Source organism: Agelaius phoeniceus, chromosome 6, assembly GCF_051311805.1.
Source record: "Agelaius phoeniceus isolate bAgePho1 chromosome 6, bAgePho1.hap1, whole genome shotgun sequence".
Lineage (NCBI taxonomy): Eukaryota > Metazoa > Chordata > Aves > Passeriformes > Icteridae > Agelaius > Agelaius phoeniceus.
Window position 1 is genome coordinate 41,526,470 of NC_135270.1, and position 13,408 is coordinate 41,539,877.

At 46.5% G+C, this 13,408-nt stretch overlaps 3 protein-coding genes and 1 long non-coding RNA gene across 6 annotated transcripts in view; 2 read left to right on the forward strand and 2 right to left on the reverse strand.

Annotated features, from left to right (window-relative positions):
- IFT43 (intraflagellar transport 43) overlaps window positions 1-1,362 on the forward strand; it is a 44,138-nt gene extending 42,776 nt beyond the window's left edge. For both annotated transcript variants that reach the window (XM_054634943.2, XM_054634941.2), the window contains 2 exons: window positions 175-237; window positions 1,024-1,362. In XM_054634943.2, the coding sequence (XP_054490918.2) occupies window positions 175-237; window positions 1,024-1,134 (174 nt within the window). In that variant the 3' untranslated portion in view covers window positions 1,135-1,362. The remainder of the gene's footprint in view (window positions 1-174; window positions 238-1,023) is intronic.
- Window positions 1-13,408, reverse strand: part of LOC143694378 (uncharacterized) — a 470,045-nt gene that overhangs the window by 107,100 nt on the left and 349,537 nt on the right. The window lies entirely within an intron of this gene.
- The window catches only part of GPATCH2L (G-patch domain containing 2 like), an 84,542-nt gene continuing 72,173 nt past the window's right edge, over window positions 1,040-13,408 (forward strand). Inside the window, exon 1 of one of the 2 annotated variants that reach the window (XM_077180510.1) lies at window positions 1,040-1,179. The gene's annotated coding sequence lies outside the window, so the exon portion shown is untranslated. The remainder of the gene's footprint in view (window positions 1,180-13,408) is intronic. The other variant, XM_077180511.1, reaches the window with a different exon arrangement.
- LOC143694377 (uncharacterized) overlaps window positions 3,373-13,408 on the reverse strand; it is a 28,172-nt gene continuing 18,136 nt past the window's right edge. The window contains exon 3 of the long non-coding RNA XR_013182844.1: window positions 3,373-3,439. This is a non-coding gene — a long non-coding RNA (uncharacterized LOC143694377). The remainder of the gene's footprint in view (window positions 3,440-13,408) is intronic.

Below are 13,408 nucleotides of genomic sequence, written 5' to 3' on the forward strand. Positions count from 1 at the left end.
CTGTCTGTGAATGATGTGGATATGGTATCTGTTTCTCAGATGAGGTTCTTGCTGTTGTCCTGGACAAAGTGACCCTTATGAGGCAAATGTGGCGATGTCTAACAAATGTATCTGGTGAAATGATAGTGTTCGTTTTCCTAGTGTCTGTAAGACTGTGACTCTGTATGTTCATAGGATGGGGAGGTAGACCTGAAGCTCCTCACCAAAGTTTTGGCTCCAGAGCATGAGCTACGAGAGGTAAGTCTTTGTTTTGTGGAAACACCAACAAGATAAAAGTTTCTTGTGTGTCTCAGACTGTACTAGGAAAGGAAGTCTTGTCAGTGGGGGGGAGGAGATGTAAGGAGGAGCTTGTCCAAGCTATTGGAGGTTTGATTTCCCCAGCAGGTGATTTTTAAGATAGATAGTGCTTTCTTGGTATGAATTGATGGCATCACTATGATTGGCCAGTATAAAGTATGAAGGAGCTGGTCAGGAGAACATGCAAGGCCTAGTATGGTCAGAGATCCCTGCAGAAACAGTGCTTTGTCCTTTGGTGGCCACCATGAGCAACAGGTGGTTCCACAGAAAAGTACAGAGGGACAAATGCAGAAAGCATCTTGGGTTTGGGCAGGGGGTTTTTAAAGCAGGACAGAACAACCTCAATACAACTGGATGGGCAGGAGCTCAAGACTTGTAGCAAAGGATTTCTGCAGCTTTGAACTGCACATGCTTCAGCAGAAGTGCAGAAGAGTAGTGAAAGGACTTCTTTCTATGCCCTGCCTGGGAGTATCTAATATTAACATTATCATCAAATATGTCCTTTTTGGAATTTTAGAACATGAATAATTTTGTCAACATTTTAAAATTGTAGCAGATATTCACATTTCATTCTGGCTAGTATTCCTGCTCTAGACAGCTGAATCTGAGACTTCCCTGGTCAGGGCAGTTGCCTTTTGGTTTCTCTCTTTGCTATTCTGGCATTGTTCAGAGAACTTTGGTGGCACAGTAACATTTCAGCATGTTTGTCTTTTTTCTTCTTGGTAGGATGATGTCAGCTGGGATTGGGACCATCTCTTCACAGAGGTGTCATCAGAACTAGTGACTGAGTGGGACCTGGGACAGTCGGAGAGGGAGGACCACCTCAGTCTCCCATAGAGCTCTGACTCACCAGATGTCTCATACATCCATCTCCTGTAAATAGTTAAGCACCTAAATTTTCTATTCACTTGTATTTGAGAATTTATTTCAGACATGAAAAAATAGGACCTTGCTTCATAGAAAAATTGTCTTGGGAGAAGTTTGGGTTATTTTTTAATAAGAATTTTTGTTCTCAAAAGAAATTAAGAATTTTAACACAATAAAATATTTACTTATAAAGAGTCATTCCACCTCAATAGCACCTCTGCAGATAACACAATGGTTGATCTTTTCTCTATGGAAACGCTGCCTCTCTGGAGTGGACCATCATACAATGGAGTGTGGTTTGCACTCATGGCTATCAGAGAAGCTTGGGCTGATATGACTTGTTTTCACAGGACATCCAGGTTACCTTCTTCCTCACAACAGACACCTCAAGCTGTCAGGATATTTGATTTATATTTCATCCAGCAGCCTTCAGCCTTTCCTTGTTAGTTTAACCTCTCTCTTGGAACATTACCTCTGTATTGACTCAGGATGCAGCACCACCTATTAAACTGCCACTTCTTACAGCCCCTCTTTATACCTTGAGGTTTCCCAGCTAAATTCTGACCAGGCTTAACCTCACTTAGCTTTTGCAATCACATGAAACCACAGCCTGAATGGAGATCGCTTCAGGCATAGGTACTTTGCAAGGAAAATTCTTTCACATACATTTTTCCATGTATGTGAAAGAATGGAGCCTGGTGCTCTCAAATAAGATAACTCCCTGGTGGATGTCTCCTTGGAACCAAGTAACTCACTCTTATTGTCATCTAGCTAAAGAAAAACTCATTTTGCTGTTAATACCTTGTCCCTGTAGAACCATGGTCATTATTTGCAGGAAACAGAGACATTACTTCTAAACCAAAGTCCTTCAAAGCCTTGCCCTGTTGGAGAGTCTTGCTATAAACTTCTGGGGAGTGCAGGTGCTGGGAGGAAGCTCGCTGTGCTGCTTTTCTTTGCTTTTTGGTTGGTCTAACAGAGCACTGCATTCCCACTTTTGTGACAGCAGAACAGATCAAATAGCTCTCTGTGAATTCACTACTCTGCAGAATTTCAGGTGAGAGCTGACATGCCAAACAACTTTACCAACAAAAAAGAAGGAGTTGGGTCCCACTCTGGGGCCCCAAAAATAATGGGAGGCTTATCTGTCTTAAGGAAACTAAGCTTTTTACAACCAAGACATCTCTCCTGTAACTAAGAAAACTAAGTGAGGCATTAGCTTGGGAGGTCATTGTACAGAAGATAATCTGAAAGTCTTTCTCTGAGCAGAAAAACCTGTTTTGGTAGGAGCAGAAACTTCACAGCTGCACTAGCATCTACTTTGCTGTGACACTTATGATTCCTGGCCAAAGAGAATTTAGAATGCTTTGTACATCCAGGAAAAAAAAAATAATCAGGAAACCAAAATAGGTTAGTAAATCAGACAACAAACTAGTCAGAGGAAAAAAAAAGGGTGCTTTGGGCAGCTGGGGACCCTGGGCAGGGATACTCTGGAGTGGGAAGCAGGTGTGTGTGGGCCAGGCTTGTGCCCAGTCTGGGACCTTGGTAACCCAGAAAACACCTGAGTAGAGCTGGAGAGAAGGGCTTGAAAAAAAAAGCCAGCCTCATCTGTTTTATGTCAGGAAGAGGTATCTTTGGTATCTTTGCTATCTTTGATTATTTGGTCTGACCTGTTATAATATAGGCCATGGCAGAATCTTGTGAGAGGGGGCTGAGCTTTGCCTGTCTTTTAGAAAGGCAGACAACATACTTCAAACTCTTTCCTTGTTACTTTTTAATAGATGATTGCCCTTATGGTTTAAAATCTGCTTTATTTCTAGACTCAGTTTTTGAGTTTCATCTTTTGTTTCTTGAGCCTGCTTGATTTCACCTTTCCACAGCCATGCTGTCAGGTCTTTTCTCCTTGCTTCAGTATTTATGTGCACTGGGATCAAGTTGTCGCTTTAATTTTCTTAAATAAACTTAATAGACTGAGATTTGTTTCCATGTCTCTTCCATTCCTTGCACAGCTGCCGAGGGGAGGTGGGTGTCAGGCTCTTGGCCCTTCTCCAGTAAGCTGTTCCCACCCACCTTCCTTCCACAGTTGTGTTTTAGTTGCAGAGATGGGAAGATGAGTAAGACCTGTTGCTTCTTCTTTCTCAGGTCCTGGTGCTGTCGCACACGTTACTGTCCTTACTGAAGAGGGGCAGTGAGCTGCTCTTTCATGCCCAGGCTTTCATGCACCAGTGTGTATTGGCTATGACAAAGCTGCCTCAGGAACCCACATTTCTGACAAGTCCTGTGGAAAGAGCATACAGGAGAGGAAATGGCAGGTGTAACTTCTCCTTGTAGACTGCAAAGCAGTTGCTCTGGTTGATCCTCAGGTGAGGTAAGAAGAGGGAGCCATTGTCAAAACAGTGTCCCCAGTTCCTAGGAACTCAGATCAGCCCTCTGGGCTGTGCCTGGCCAAGGCATAGAGTAGTATTCCCTTGCTGGTCTCCACACACCTTGTGTTGCAGAGGGGTAATGCAAGGTACAATGGTCTGCTTAGGGCCACACAACAAATCTTTGGCAGAATCAGGGTTAGAAATTAAGAACCTCAAGTTCCGAATTCAAACATAGCTTTCGTATACCTGGCAATCATTTTCCATCTTTAGTTCAAACATGACAATTCAATGTAGAGCAGTTTTGCTTAGTCTTGGTTCTGCTGTGTACTTACATTGCTGAGGATGAGCTGCAAACCCATCAAGGTGTGTGTGTCAACAGCATGTTTGGCTCAGTGAACTGGCATGAGGTGTCTGCCCAGGGACTCACTGCGATTCCGGGTGGCTGTAAATATCTACCTGCAGATAGCTTCTGGCAGACTCAGAGTTCAGTAGAGCAATACTGGGCAAATGGTGAGGCTCATCACAGATAAAGTAAAAGAAGTGCATAAATGAAAAATTAAATCTAGGTTCTATTGGTTTTAGAAATCTCCGGTTTTGCTTGTAATAATACATATGATATTTATAGGCTTTCTTGGTGGAGATGCCTTACTAGAACACAGTTTGACGGGGGAATATTGGGGCTGAGAGCCTAGGAAACACTGGAAAAAATGGAGGAAATAAAAGCTGAAAAAATGCCAGACCCAGCAACTTTCCATTAAAGAACCTCTTAGAGGGACTCTGGCTGGCTGTTTTATTAAGTGTGATGAAGTGAGTGGAGGTGGGGGGGAGCTCCTATGTTAATAAGCTGGAAAGGCACTGCTGTTCTTCTCTCCAAAGCATCTCAGGGAAAGTGGAATTAATTCATGACATATGCTCCCAGCATCTGCCGCGGTGACCCGGAGTGGCGGGAGCCGAGTGCCAGGCAGTGCGAGCCAGGGCCTGTATCCCCTGCTGCTCTGCTGGGCCTTGTGCAGGGCTGCTGCTGCTGCTGCTGCTGCTTGTGGCTGCTCCAGTGGAGCTCACCCAGCTGCCAGCCTGCTGGCTGGCCTGTGACTGTCACAGCCCAGGCCACAGTATTTCTGCCTCTGGAGAAGGAGAGATGTTCTAGGCTTGGGGAGGGAGAAGGGGATGTTTGGATATAAAAGAGACCAGTTTGAATGAAAGCTAATCCAGTTTGTCTGAAACAGCCTAAATTCCTCCGACAGCATTCCCTGACCAAGATCTCCCTTCTCCAGCCATATGACTTGTTCTGTCTGGCCATGAGTTTTCCTCTTCCTTCTTTTCCACCATATCTTTACAGATGATTTCATCCTCTCCTTGAGAGAGAGAGCAGACATATTTGGTGTTAGATGGGATTTCATTCTCTGTTTAATGGCTTCTGGGAAATAACTTTTCACACCTTATTTCCCCTTGACTGACCCAAACCACTAGTACAGAGTGCTGTGGTAATCTTTGCCTGTGCTTCATGATCTGCCCATGAGCTTTCCCTCAGGAAAGGGCATCCAGAGCCAGCTCTCCAGGCTGCTCTTTCTGCAGCCACATCCTTCCACCTTTTTGGACAGCTTCGTGAGATACGGGACACTTTAATGGCCTGGAGAGCTGACAGAGCCAGGAGGAACTGGAGTGGTGGGTGATCCCCAGGCAGGGCAGAGATGGCCCATTCTGCCCACGTGCTCTTCCAGCAACTGCTCCTTGCAGTTTCCCCACTTGTGCTCCCTTTTGAAATGTGGTGCCCCAGTCCTGGGCTGTGCAGGGATGGGGTCTGTGCTGAGTGAGGGCCAAGGCAGGGCAGCATAGGGGATCCACAACTGAGTGCCCTGGTGAGACCAGTCTTCTCTGGGCTGTGCTTTATCCAGGGGGGGAACCTGCACTCCTGGAAGTCGCAGCCTAGGAAGGACCCTGATTGATTCAGTCATGAATGCTGTGTGGCATGGATGGCCAGAATTCCTGAGCCCACTAATCCCTCTGCCATGATCCCTGGGGAGATTTCCTCCTAGTGCCCTGTTACTTGCATCTGCCCCAGAAGGCTGCTCTGCACAGACCTCACTGGGGCCACAACAGCTCCATGCCATGGGCTCTCTTATCACACTCCATCTCCTGTCACTTTCAGGACCACTTCATTATCCTTTTATTAGCCCTCTTCTCCTGCTTATCATTATTAATAATCACACTGGATCAGCTGGAGTGCTGACAGCTGCCCCTTGTCTATTCTTTCTGTCTATTTTAATCCTGCCTGCTTATCTGAAATAAACCTGATCCTTTTTCTTTTAATTAAAGAAATTTGGTGAGCCAGCCCCTCCTCCATGCAGAGATAGGACTGATCACACCAGTGATACAGAGGGAGCAGGAAAAGGGGCAGATTACTGGGTGACAGTGTTTTCCACAGCCCAAAGATATGGGATGTCAGAATAGAGGCTGGAAGAGATTGAGGCACATGTGCTGTGAGAAGAAACGCAGCACTGGGTCATTGTGAGGTACTTATTTTGGGGTCTCTGTGTCTGATCCAATGTATTGATGCAGGGCTGTGTGACTACACTGCACTAGTGCAACACAAACAAGGGAGGTCTCTTCACCTCTCTCTCTTTAGGGTGGGTGGCAATAGCAATGCCAGGCTCAGAGCCAGTGTGAGTGGCCAGGGCTGCTGGGATCACTGCAGTTCCTACAGGGGTAGAGGAATTTGTTTTTCAGTGCTTTATAGTGCTGCCAGAAGATGCAAGTGCTGGTCTTCACAGTGATGCTCCTGCTTTGTGCTCCCACAGGCATTGCTTCCTGGGGCCACCAATCTCATTCTAGTCTCTTAAAAATGCCTCACTGGGCAGTTTGCTTGAGTTGAAATATTTGTGATGTCTGTAGAGACAGGTCACTCAAGGAAGGGCTGTGCAAATAGGCTGGGAGAAAATTGTTGTGCTAATTCACACTTTTATGAACCCATAAACTCAAATCTGCATTCATTGCTATCTGCAAAGTGACTGGAGTGTGGGCTGAAATGCTTAGAAAGTGTTAATCAGGGGTCCGTAACAAAGCAAAACGCTCTGAAGTGCAGCAGCAGGAGCTTGGCCATAAGCAGCAGGAGTATTCAACCTTAGTGCTAAACAGGCCAATTCCTTGGCTCTCCAACGCTTCATTTCAGATGCTCACGTTGCAGGCTGACTGAATGCGTATGTACCCTCTGTACAGAATATGGCAGCTGGCTCAGATTTGTGAGGCTGTTTCACCCGAGAGGCTGTGGGCCCAGGAAGGGTATAGGGCAGAACTTCCTGATGCTCAAGTGAGAGTGTAGCTTTGAAATCCTGTCAAGCAGAGCCATGCTGGCTTCTGTCCTTGTGCTTCTGTTGCTTGTGAGTATTGCAGCTGACTGGGATGAATGTTAACCTGCAATTCAGATGTTGGTGATGGAGCTGCCCCAGTACAAACCCATGTACGTGGCTTTGCTGATAATTTAAAAATATGTGATTCTCTAGCAGTCACAGGCAAGAATTGTGTATGGTGATATTTATGTTGTTGCTTCTATGTGAAATGTCCTGCTGCTTACAGAAAATCTCTTCATCATTACTTAATGTTGAACAAAATGTTTGGAAGATGAGAACATGCAGGATTCACTTGCCTAAACTGATATACTGTTAATTGATCAGCTTTTATTATCTAACCCTGTTCCTTCAGCAAAAATCACTCATGTTTTGGACCCAAGTAAGGAAAATTCTCAGGATGGTTTCTTGGCCCTGAAATGATGAGGAACACTGTATTTGGTGTTGTGGAACATTTTCAATCAGCCAAAAGAGATGGACTTGGTGTCCATATGATAGACTGAAGTCTTACTCTGGTCATTATCCTGATCAGCAAAACTACTCACAAAGCCAGGAAAATGCCTTGGGAAATTGCCAAAGAATTTGATCCAGTTCAAGCAACCTTCTGAGTGCCTGGAATTCCAAAGCCAAATTGGAGCTAAGCCCATGGCTCCCTGTGGCCTGCGAGGTTGTATGTGAGGATGGCTGTAGGCTTGGTGAATCAACCTCATGGGCAATAAATGGGCAATAATAGTTCAGGCTATGGTAGCTGTACCTGAGCTCATGCTCAGCTAGTCCAGATAGCAAACCCCATCTAACCCAGAGGGACAAGAAACAGCCTAGACTTGCCCTGCTGAGTGCTGTAAGTCCTCTTCTCTAGGACCTGAGCTAGTTCCTTTAAAGCCTCTCTAGTATTGGCCTCTGTATTGCTCTATGCCCCACAGAGATACTCTTACTCACTTCCATGGCTTTCAAACCATAGTCCCCAAGACTTAGGCTCCTGCATGTCCCTGTGCATAGGGGATTGGATGCTCTTCATTTCATACAGAGGGACCAGAATTGTAGGCTGATAATTCAAGTTCTCCAGCGTCCCACAGTGAGACTGTGACACAGCTAAGAACCAAATCAAGCACCTCTGAGCATCCATCCGGTTTCACAGCCACATTTCTTTGCTAACTGAAATTATGCACAAGGCCAATATATTTGTTTATTTTGATTTTCAGCCAAGAGCTGGTTTCAGGCTATGGATCTCCTTCCAGATGTTCATAAACACAAAGTAAATCAATATAGTCTCTGTACAAAACATCTTCCCCAGGAACAGCACCAGAACACTGCCCGCCTGGTAGTATGCCCACTAAGATAGGAAACTGTAATCATGTCCTGCAAAAACTGCTTTCTACCTTAAGGCTGCTCTGCTTATCCCAGAAATAGCCAGGGAAAGGGATGAGTTGTGAATGAGCCTGACTATTTTCCAGGGCAAACTCTGGAAGTCTGAAGCCATTAGGGCTCTTCAGCCTCCTGATGTCTCTCTCTACAGAGAGAGTTCTTCTGCTAAGTTCAGCAGAAGATGACCATAAAGTAGGGATGGAAAATCTCCACGCTGAAAGATGCATAGGCCATCAGTAAGGCTTTGGTAAGTCATACAGTGGCACACTGCCTTAAGGTTAACCAAGGAAATGCAGTGGGGTTTTTGTTTGGTTGTTTGGTCAGTTTCTTAAGTCACATGGTGGTCAAGAGCCTTTAACAAAACTATGGGCCCTGCCTGTTCCAGGGCCTGTATGCTCTGGGATACCCTTGTCAGAGGGTATCCTAGCCCCAGCATAGTCCTTAATCAAGTGAGACTGGTTGTGGCACTGTCTGTGACTGCTTCTTGTGACATAAAACAGGCAAAGAGAGAGCTCTATAAGATGTCTATGCATGACATGCAATTGAGTATGGAGTTTGGAGGATATTTGTTCAGTAAAGGCAACGTCACATTACTCAAATGTACCTGGAATAGTTGTGGGGGTCTAAAACATCCATCCTTAACTTGTCAGATAAACAGGGTTTTTTTTAATAAAGTGGACTTATATCTGTGTCATACTGCATACAGGCCTTTCCTTGGGTGGAGAGTGTCCCTGTGCCATATAGAGCATACCTATATCTCACCAGCTGAGCAGGTTCTGTTTTGTTGGGCCCAGGGATCTGTTTGTCTATCAGTATAAGGTGCATATGCACCAGTGATGGCTGGGGTTGGAAGTATTTATGGCAATTAAAATGTTTTGCCTGGAAGCTGTTTTGGGGCTTTTTTGAAGTGAGGATTTTCAGACTTCAAGGTGTTAACAGCCCCACTAAACGGTTTTGTTTTTTAATTGCAGCAAATGACTGCGGAGCCATTAAACATTCGCCTCTCTGCAGTTGTTTCTAAGCCCTTTCAGTCCTTCTTCTATTTATTCTGTTTAATTCAGTCAGGTAGCTTCGGGGCAGTGAAGATCAATACTTTACTTTGATAGAAAAGAGTCAGGTTTGAAACATAGAGATAAAACTGACACATTTTGTATAAATTTAATTAAAATGCACCTTTAGTGGGTTGTTGCAAGCACAAAGCCAGCCCTCCATCTAGCTATCGCTCTGTCTCACTCTCTGTCTCTCTCTTCCCTTTCTTGTTCCTAACAGGAAGATCTCTAAATCTCCCTCACCAACAAAGCACCTCGTTTTATGATTTTTGTCTTGAAAGTTTAGCACTGAGGGAGCAGGATAGAAGAGATGTGAAATTCTAAACAGACCTTCTGCTCTCTCTCTGGTCCCATTCCTTTTGGTGGTGGTGGCTGGGGGAACAGGGAAGGAGCCAGCTCCCCAGTGGAGAAAGGAGGGTGAAGAGGCAATTTTTTAATTTTTTTTTTTTAACCCAGCAGATTGGATACCCTGGGGCACTTTCTGTTTGGATCTGTAGCTTTCCTCCATTCCCGCCCCCTCTTCTTGCTTTGTTAAACTGAGAATTATTTTTCTGACTACATGTGCATCCCTGATCCCACTAGGACAGTGCTGGCTACACGTCAGTGTCTTTATTCTCTCTTTTTCCTGCCCTGCTCCCCCTCATTTCTTCCCTCTTCCTCTCTCCCTAACCCTGCTGCCAGTGGGCACATTTGTCTTGTGTTTTATAATATGGCCCCTTTCACCCCCTTTCCCTGCATCTCTCTCTCTCTCTCCCTCTCTCTCTCTCAATCCTGTTTGGCTCAGTTCATTTTTCACTTGAGTGCCTTTCCTCCCAGACTTCCCTCTGCTCCAGCCTCCCTCTGCTCAACACCAATAAAACACACACAACACAGGTAGAACAAGGTGCCAGGGCTCAGTGTGACAAACGACTCACACACCACTCAATAACCAGGGCTGTAAATTGCCCTCTCTTCATCCTCTGCCGCCTTCTGGGGACAGCAGCTTGGCTGGGCCCTTGCAAAATGGGCTGTCCTGATACAGCGTGGGATTGGGAAGCCCAATGGGAATTAGACACTGCCACCACCATGGCAGAGACTTTTCCGGTGCTGTCTTTTGGGGTTGTGGGATTTAGTGTCTTTTATTCACTCCCCATGGGGCCATGCAGCCCAAGGGGCTCCAGAGACTTGCTGGAAAATGGGGGTTGTGCCACTAAGGGGTGTGAATGACCTGCCTGGCCTACACACCACCTCTTTAAGTCATATTTTGTGGCCAAGAATTTCAAGATTTGTTCCATCCATACAAGCTTTGGGAGGGTTTTAAAGGGAAGGATGATTCCTGAGGGTCTCTGTTCCTGAGCTGGCAGCTCTGACTGAACACTTTCACCTCTGAGAGCCAAGCCTCCATGGCTGGCGTTCCCTGTGTTTGCACTAACCCATCTTAAGTACCTCAGACACCCACTCCCTACTTTTGAGCCATAGCCTGGCCTTCCCTGGGAAACAGCACTGCCCTGGCTGCACACTCACCTTGCACACTGTGCTGCTGCAGTGCTCACAGCTTGGAGCTGTGCACTTGTGTTCAAACAAACTTACAGGAGAGAGAAGTAAACCACCACCTGAGAAAAAGAGACCACCTGTCAAGGAACAGGCAAGGGCAAACAAAGGGTAAGAAAATAAATGTGAACAGCACCTCTCAGAAGCCATCAGCACCTGCAATTGGTTCTTCCTGTGTCTTTGAAAGCCCCATATGCTTGGTATATTATGGATGGTGTGGAGAAAGGGAGCGAGAGGACACTAATGATGTCACTGGGAGAGGCTGGACAGAAAGAAAGGAAAGGATCTAGAAGATAAGAAACTTGACCCTCATACACAGGCCAGGTGAGCTTCTGAAGAAAGCTGAAGGACAAAGAGGCACAGCTGCATATACTGAAGCAGCAGCAAAAATTAACCTGCATGATGGGGCAAAGGAGAGGTGGTGTCTGCTTGCCTTTCCACGACCCAGGTGATCTGAGTGTGTGTGTGGCTGTCTGTGGGTCAGCATGCAGGCAGTGCCCAGCTTGAGGCAAAGCAGGGGCTTTAAGGTCCAGCAGCAGAGAGTGATGTGCAGCTACTGCACAGAAATTTACTCTTTGAATTCCATTGTATCTGACTTTAGCTGTGAAACTACAGTTGCTGTGAATTTTACTTGAGAATCAGAAGATGCTGTTCAGGTTGTGCCGAGTTGTTTCACAAGATGCAGAGTGGGGTCCACGCCCAATGGATTTCAGGTGCCAACCCCTCTTGTCTTAAATAGTTGCCAACTCAGACAGGTGTGCATGTTTCCTGCTACTGGTTTCATTTGGCTCTGGGATGCCTCACCATCTCTCCCTGAGTTAATTTGTGGCAGTAATATATGTAGAACATCTAGCCTTCTACTTGCAGGAGGCTGCATTTCAGCTGTGAGTGAGGAGTGTATTTTGTAGTCTTTTACTAGTGCTTTAGCTTATCAGTGTAAAAGGAAAATACTCATCTTTGTATTGCCCTGTGCCTCAGCCTGTACTGGTGTCTCTGCCCTGCAGCTCAGGCTGCTCAGTTTTACCAGCAGTAAAAGCAGAGAGTCGCCTTGCTGAGCTAAAGCATGATGAGTTAACTCCGTCAGTTTGTCTACATAATACCGGCTGGAATACCAGTTCAGGTTCTCCTGAGTGATTCGTGGAGGTGAGTGCTGAGGGCTGGTGTCCCGGGGAATGCGCCGGGAAGGAGCGTGCCGCTCAGTGCGCGTCTGCAGACCGACAACTCTCGCGTCTGCTGCCTTTAATCATGGCAAATGAAAGTTTCTAAACAGCGGAAGGTGCCAGGCTTTGTGTTCTGCCACCGGAGCTGCCTCTGCGCCGCCGTCAGTGCCGGTAATTGCAGACAGAAGCTGCTTTGTGTTAAAGTGGCATCGGTAATTGAAACGGAATTCAGAATCAGGACCCTGCAGGCACCGCTCGGTGAAAGAAGAAATAAAGATCGTTTGGGTCACATCTTTTGTAATTTGCGTTTAATAATCGTACCAGGAGGTACATACAAAGGGAGAGGAGAGATAAGACACAGCCCACTCCCCCTCCTCGCTCTGCCTTGCAGCCTTCCCACGGAATGGAGGAGCCTGGTGGGAACCCCGCGCTCCCCCCGTCTGGGCTGGGTGGTGGGAGGGCTGCCGGCTCCCTCCCACCGCGGCTCCGGGCCGCTTGCGGAGGCCAAGCCAGAAGGAGAGAACGGCTCCTTGGGTTCCTGTTAAACTGGACGCTCAAGTTCTGGTCTTATGGTTAGGCTGAGGATTTATGGGCCCAGGTGCTGGCTCTTGCCAGTGGCTCTGGTTCAGCTCTGAGCATCAGAGGGCACTCCACTGGTTTGCAGTTTCTGAGTTTCCCACTGCAATGGGATCCTTTTGGTATCCTTTGATGGGCTTCTGCAGTTATGCCTAAACAAGTATATTCAAGAAAATGCAAGCTGTAGGATGTGGCTCATGCTGAAATGTCCCAAATTTCCCCCACCACAGCACAGCAAGGCCTTCTCTGTTCTTCTGCTTCTGAGAAATATTGCCTGTGCTCCCCACAAATTTCAGCCAGGCTGTGCCTGAGAAGGCACAAGGCTGGTGGGCACCAGCACTGTGCCAGGAGCCTGCCCATGCTGAAAAAGCCCTAGTACTAGAGCCTGTGCCCTCGAAAATGCGTTTGTGTGGATGCAGCCTTGTGGTTTCCTTCTTGACCTGTTTGGTGTGTGACTTTTGATCTCAGGATATTGGAATTACCAGGGAAAAGCCATGTAGTAATAAAAATATTGCAGAGGTGCTCAGGAGAGGACTGTGGTAGAAGACACAAAGATCCTGTCAAAGATTGTGAGGAAAATGTAGGTGCATGCTGAGTGTAGGTAACTTCTGTTCTTTTTGGCTTCATGCAGTGCTTAGCTGATGCTTGTTTTGCCCTAAAAGAAGACAGATGCAGTCTCTCCTTCATATCAAAGTGCACATCAGTGTTTCTGCTGTGGCCAGTGCTGTTCCCTGTCTGCCTTTTAGAGCAGGATAGTGGGTTGGATGGCCCTTTGGACTAAGCAGGTACAGCCTATTTCTCTCATGCTCCTGGCAGCTTGTCATGGTGTGCTTCTGCTGTGCTTACCATGCAGGCTG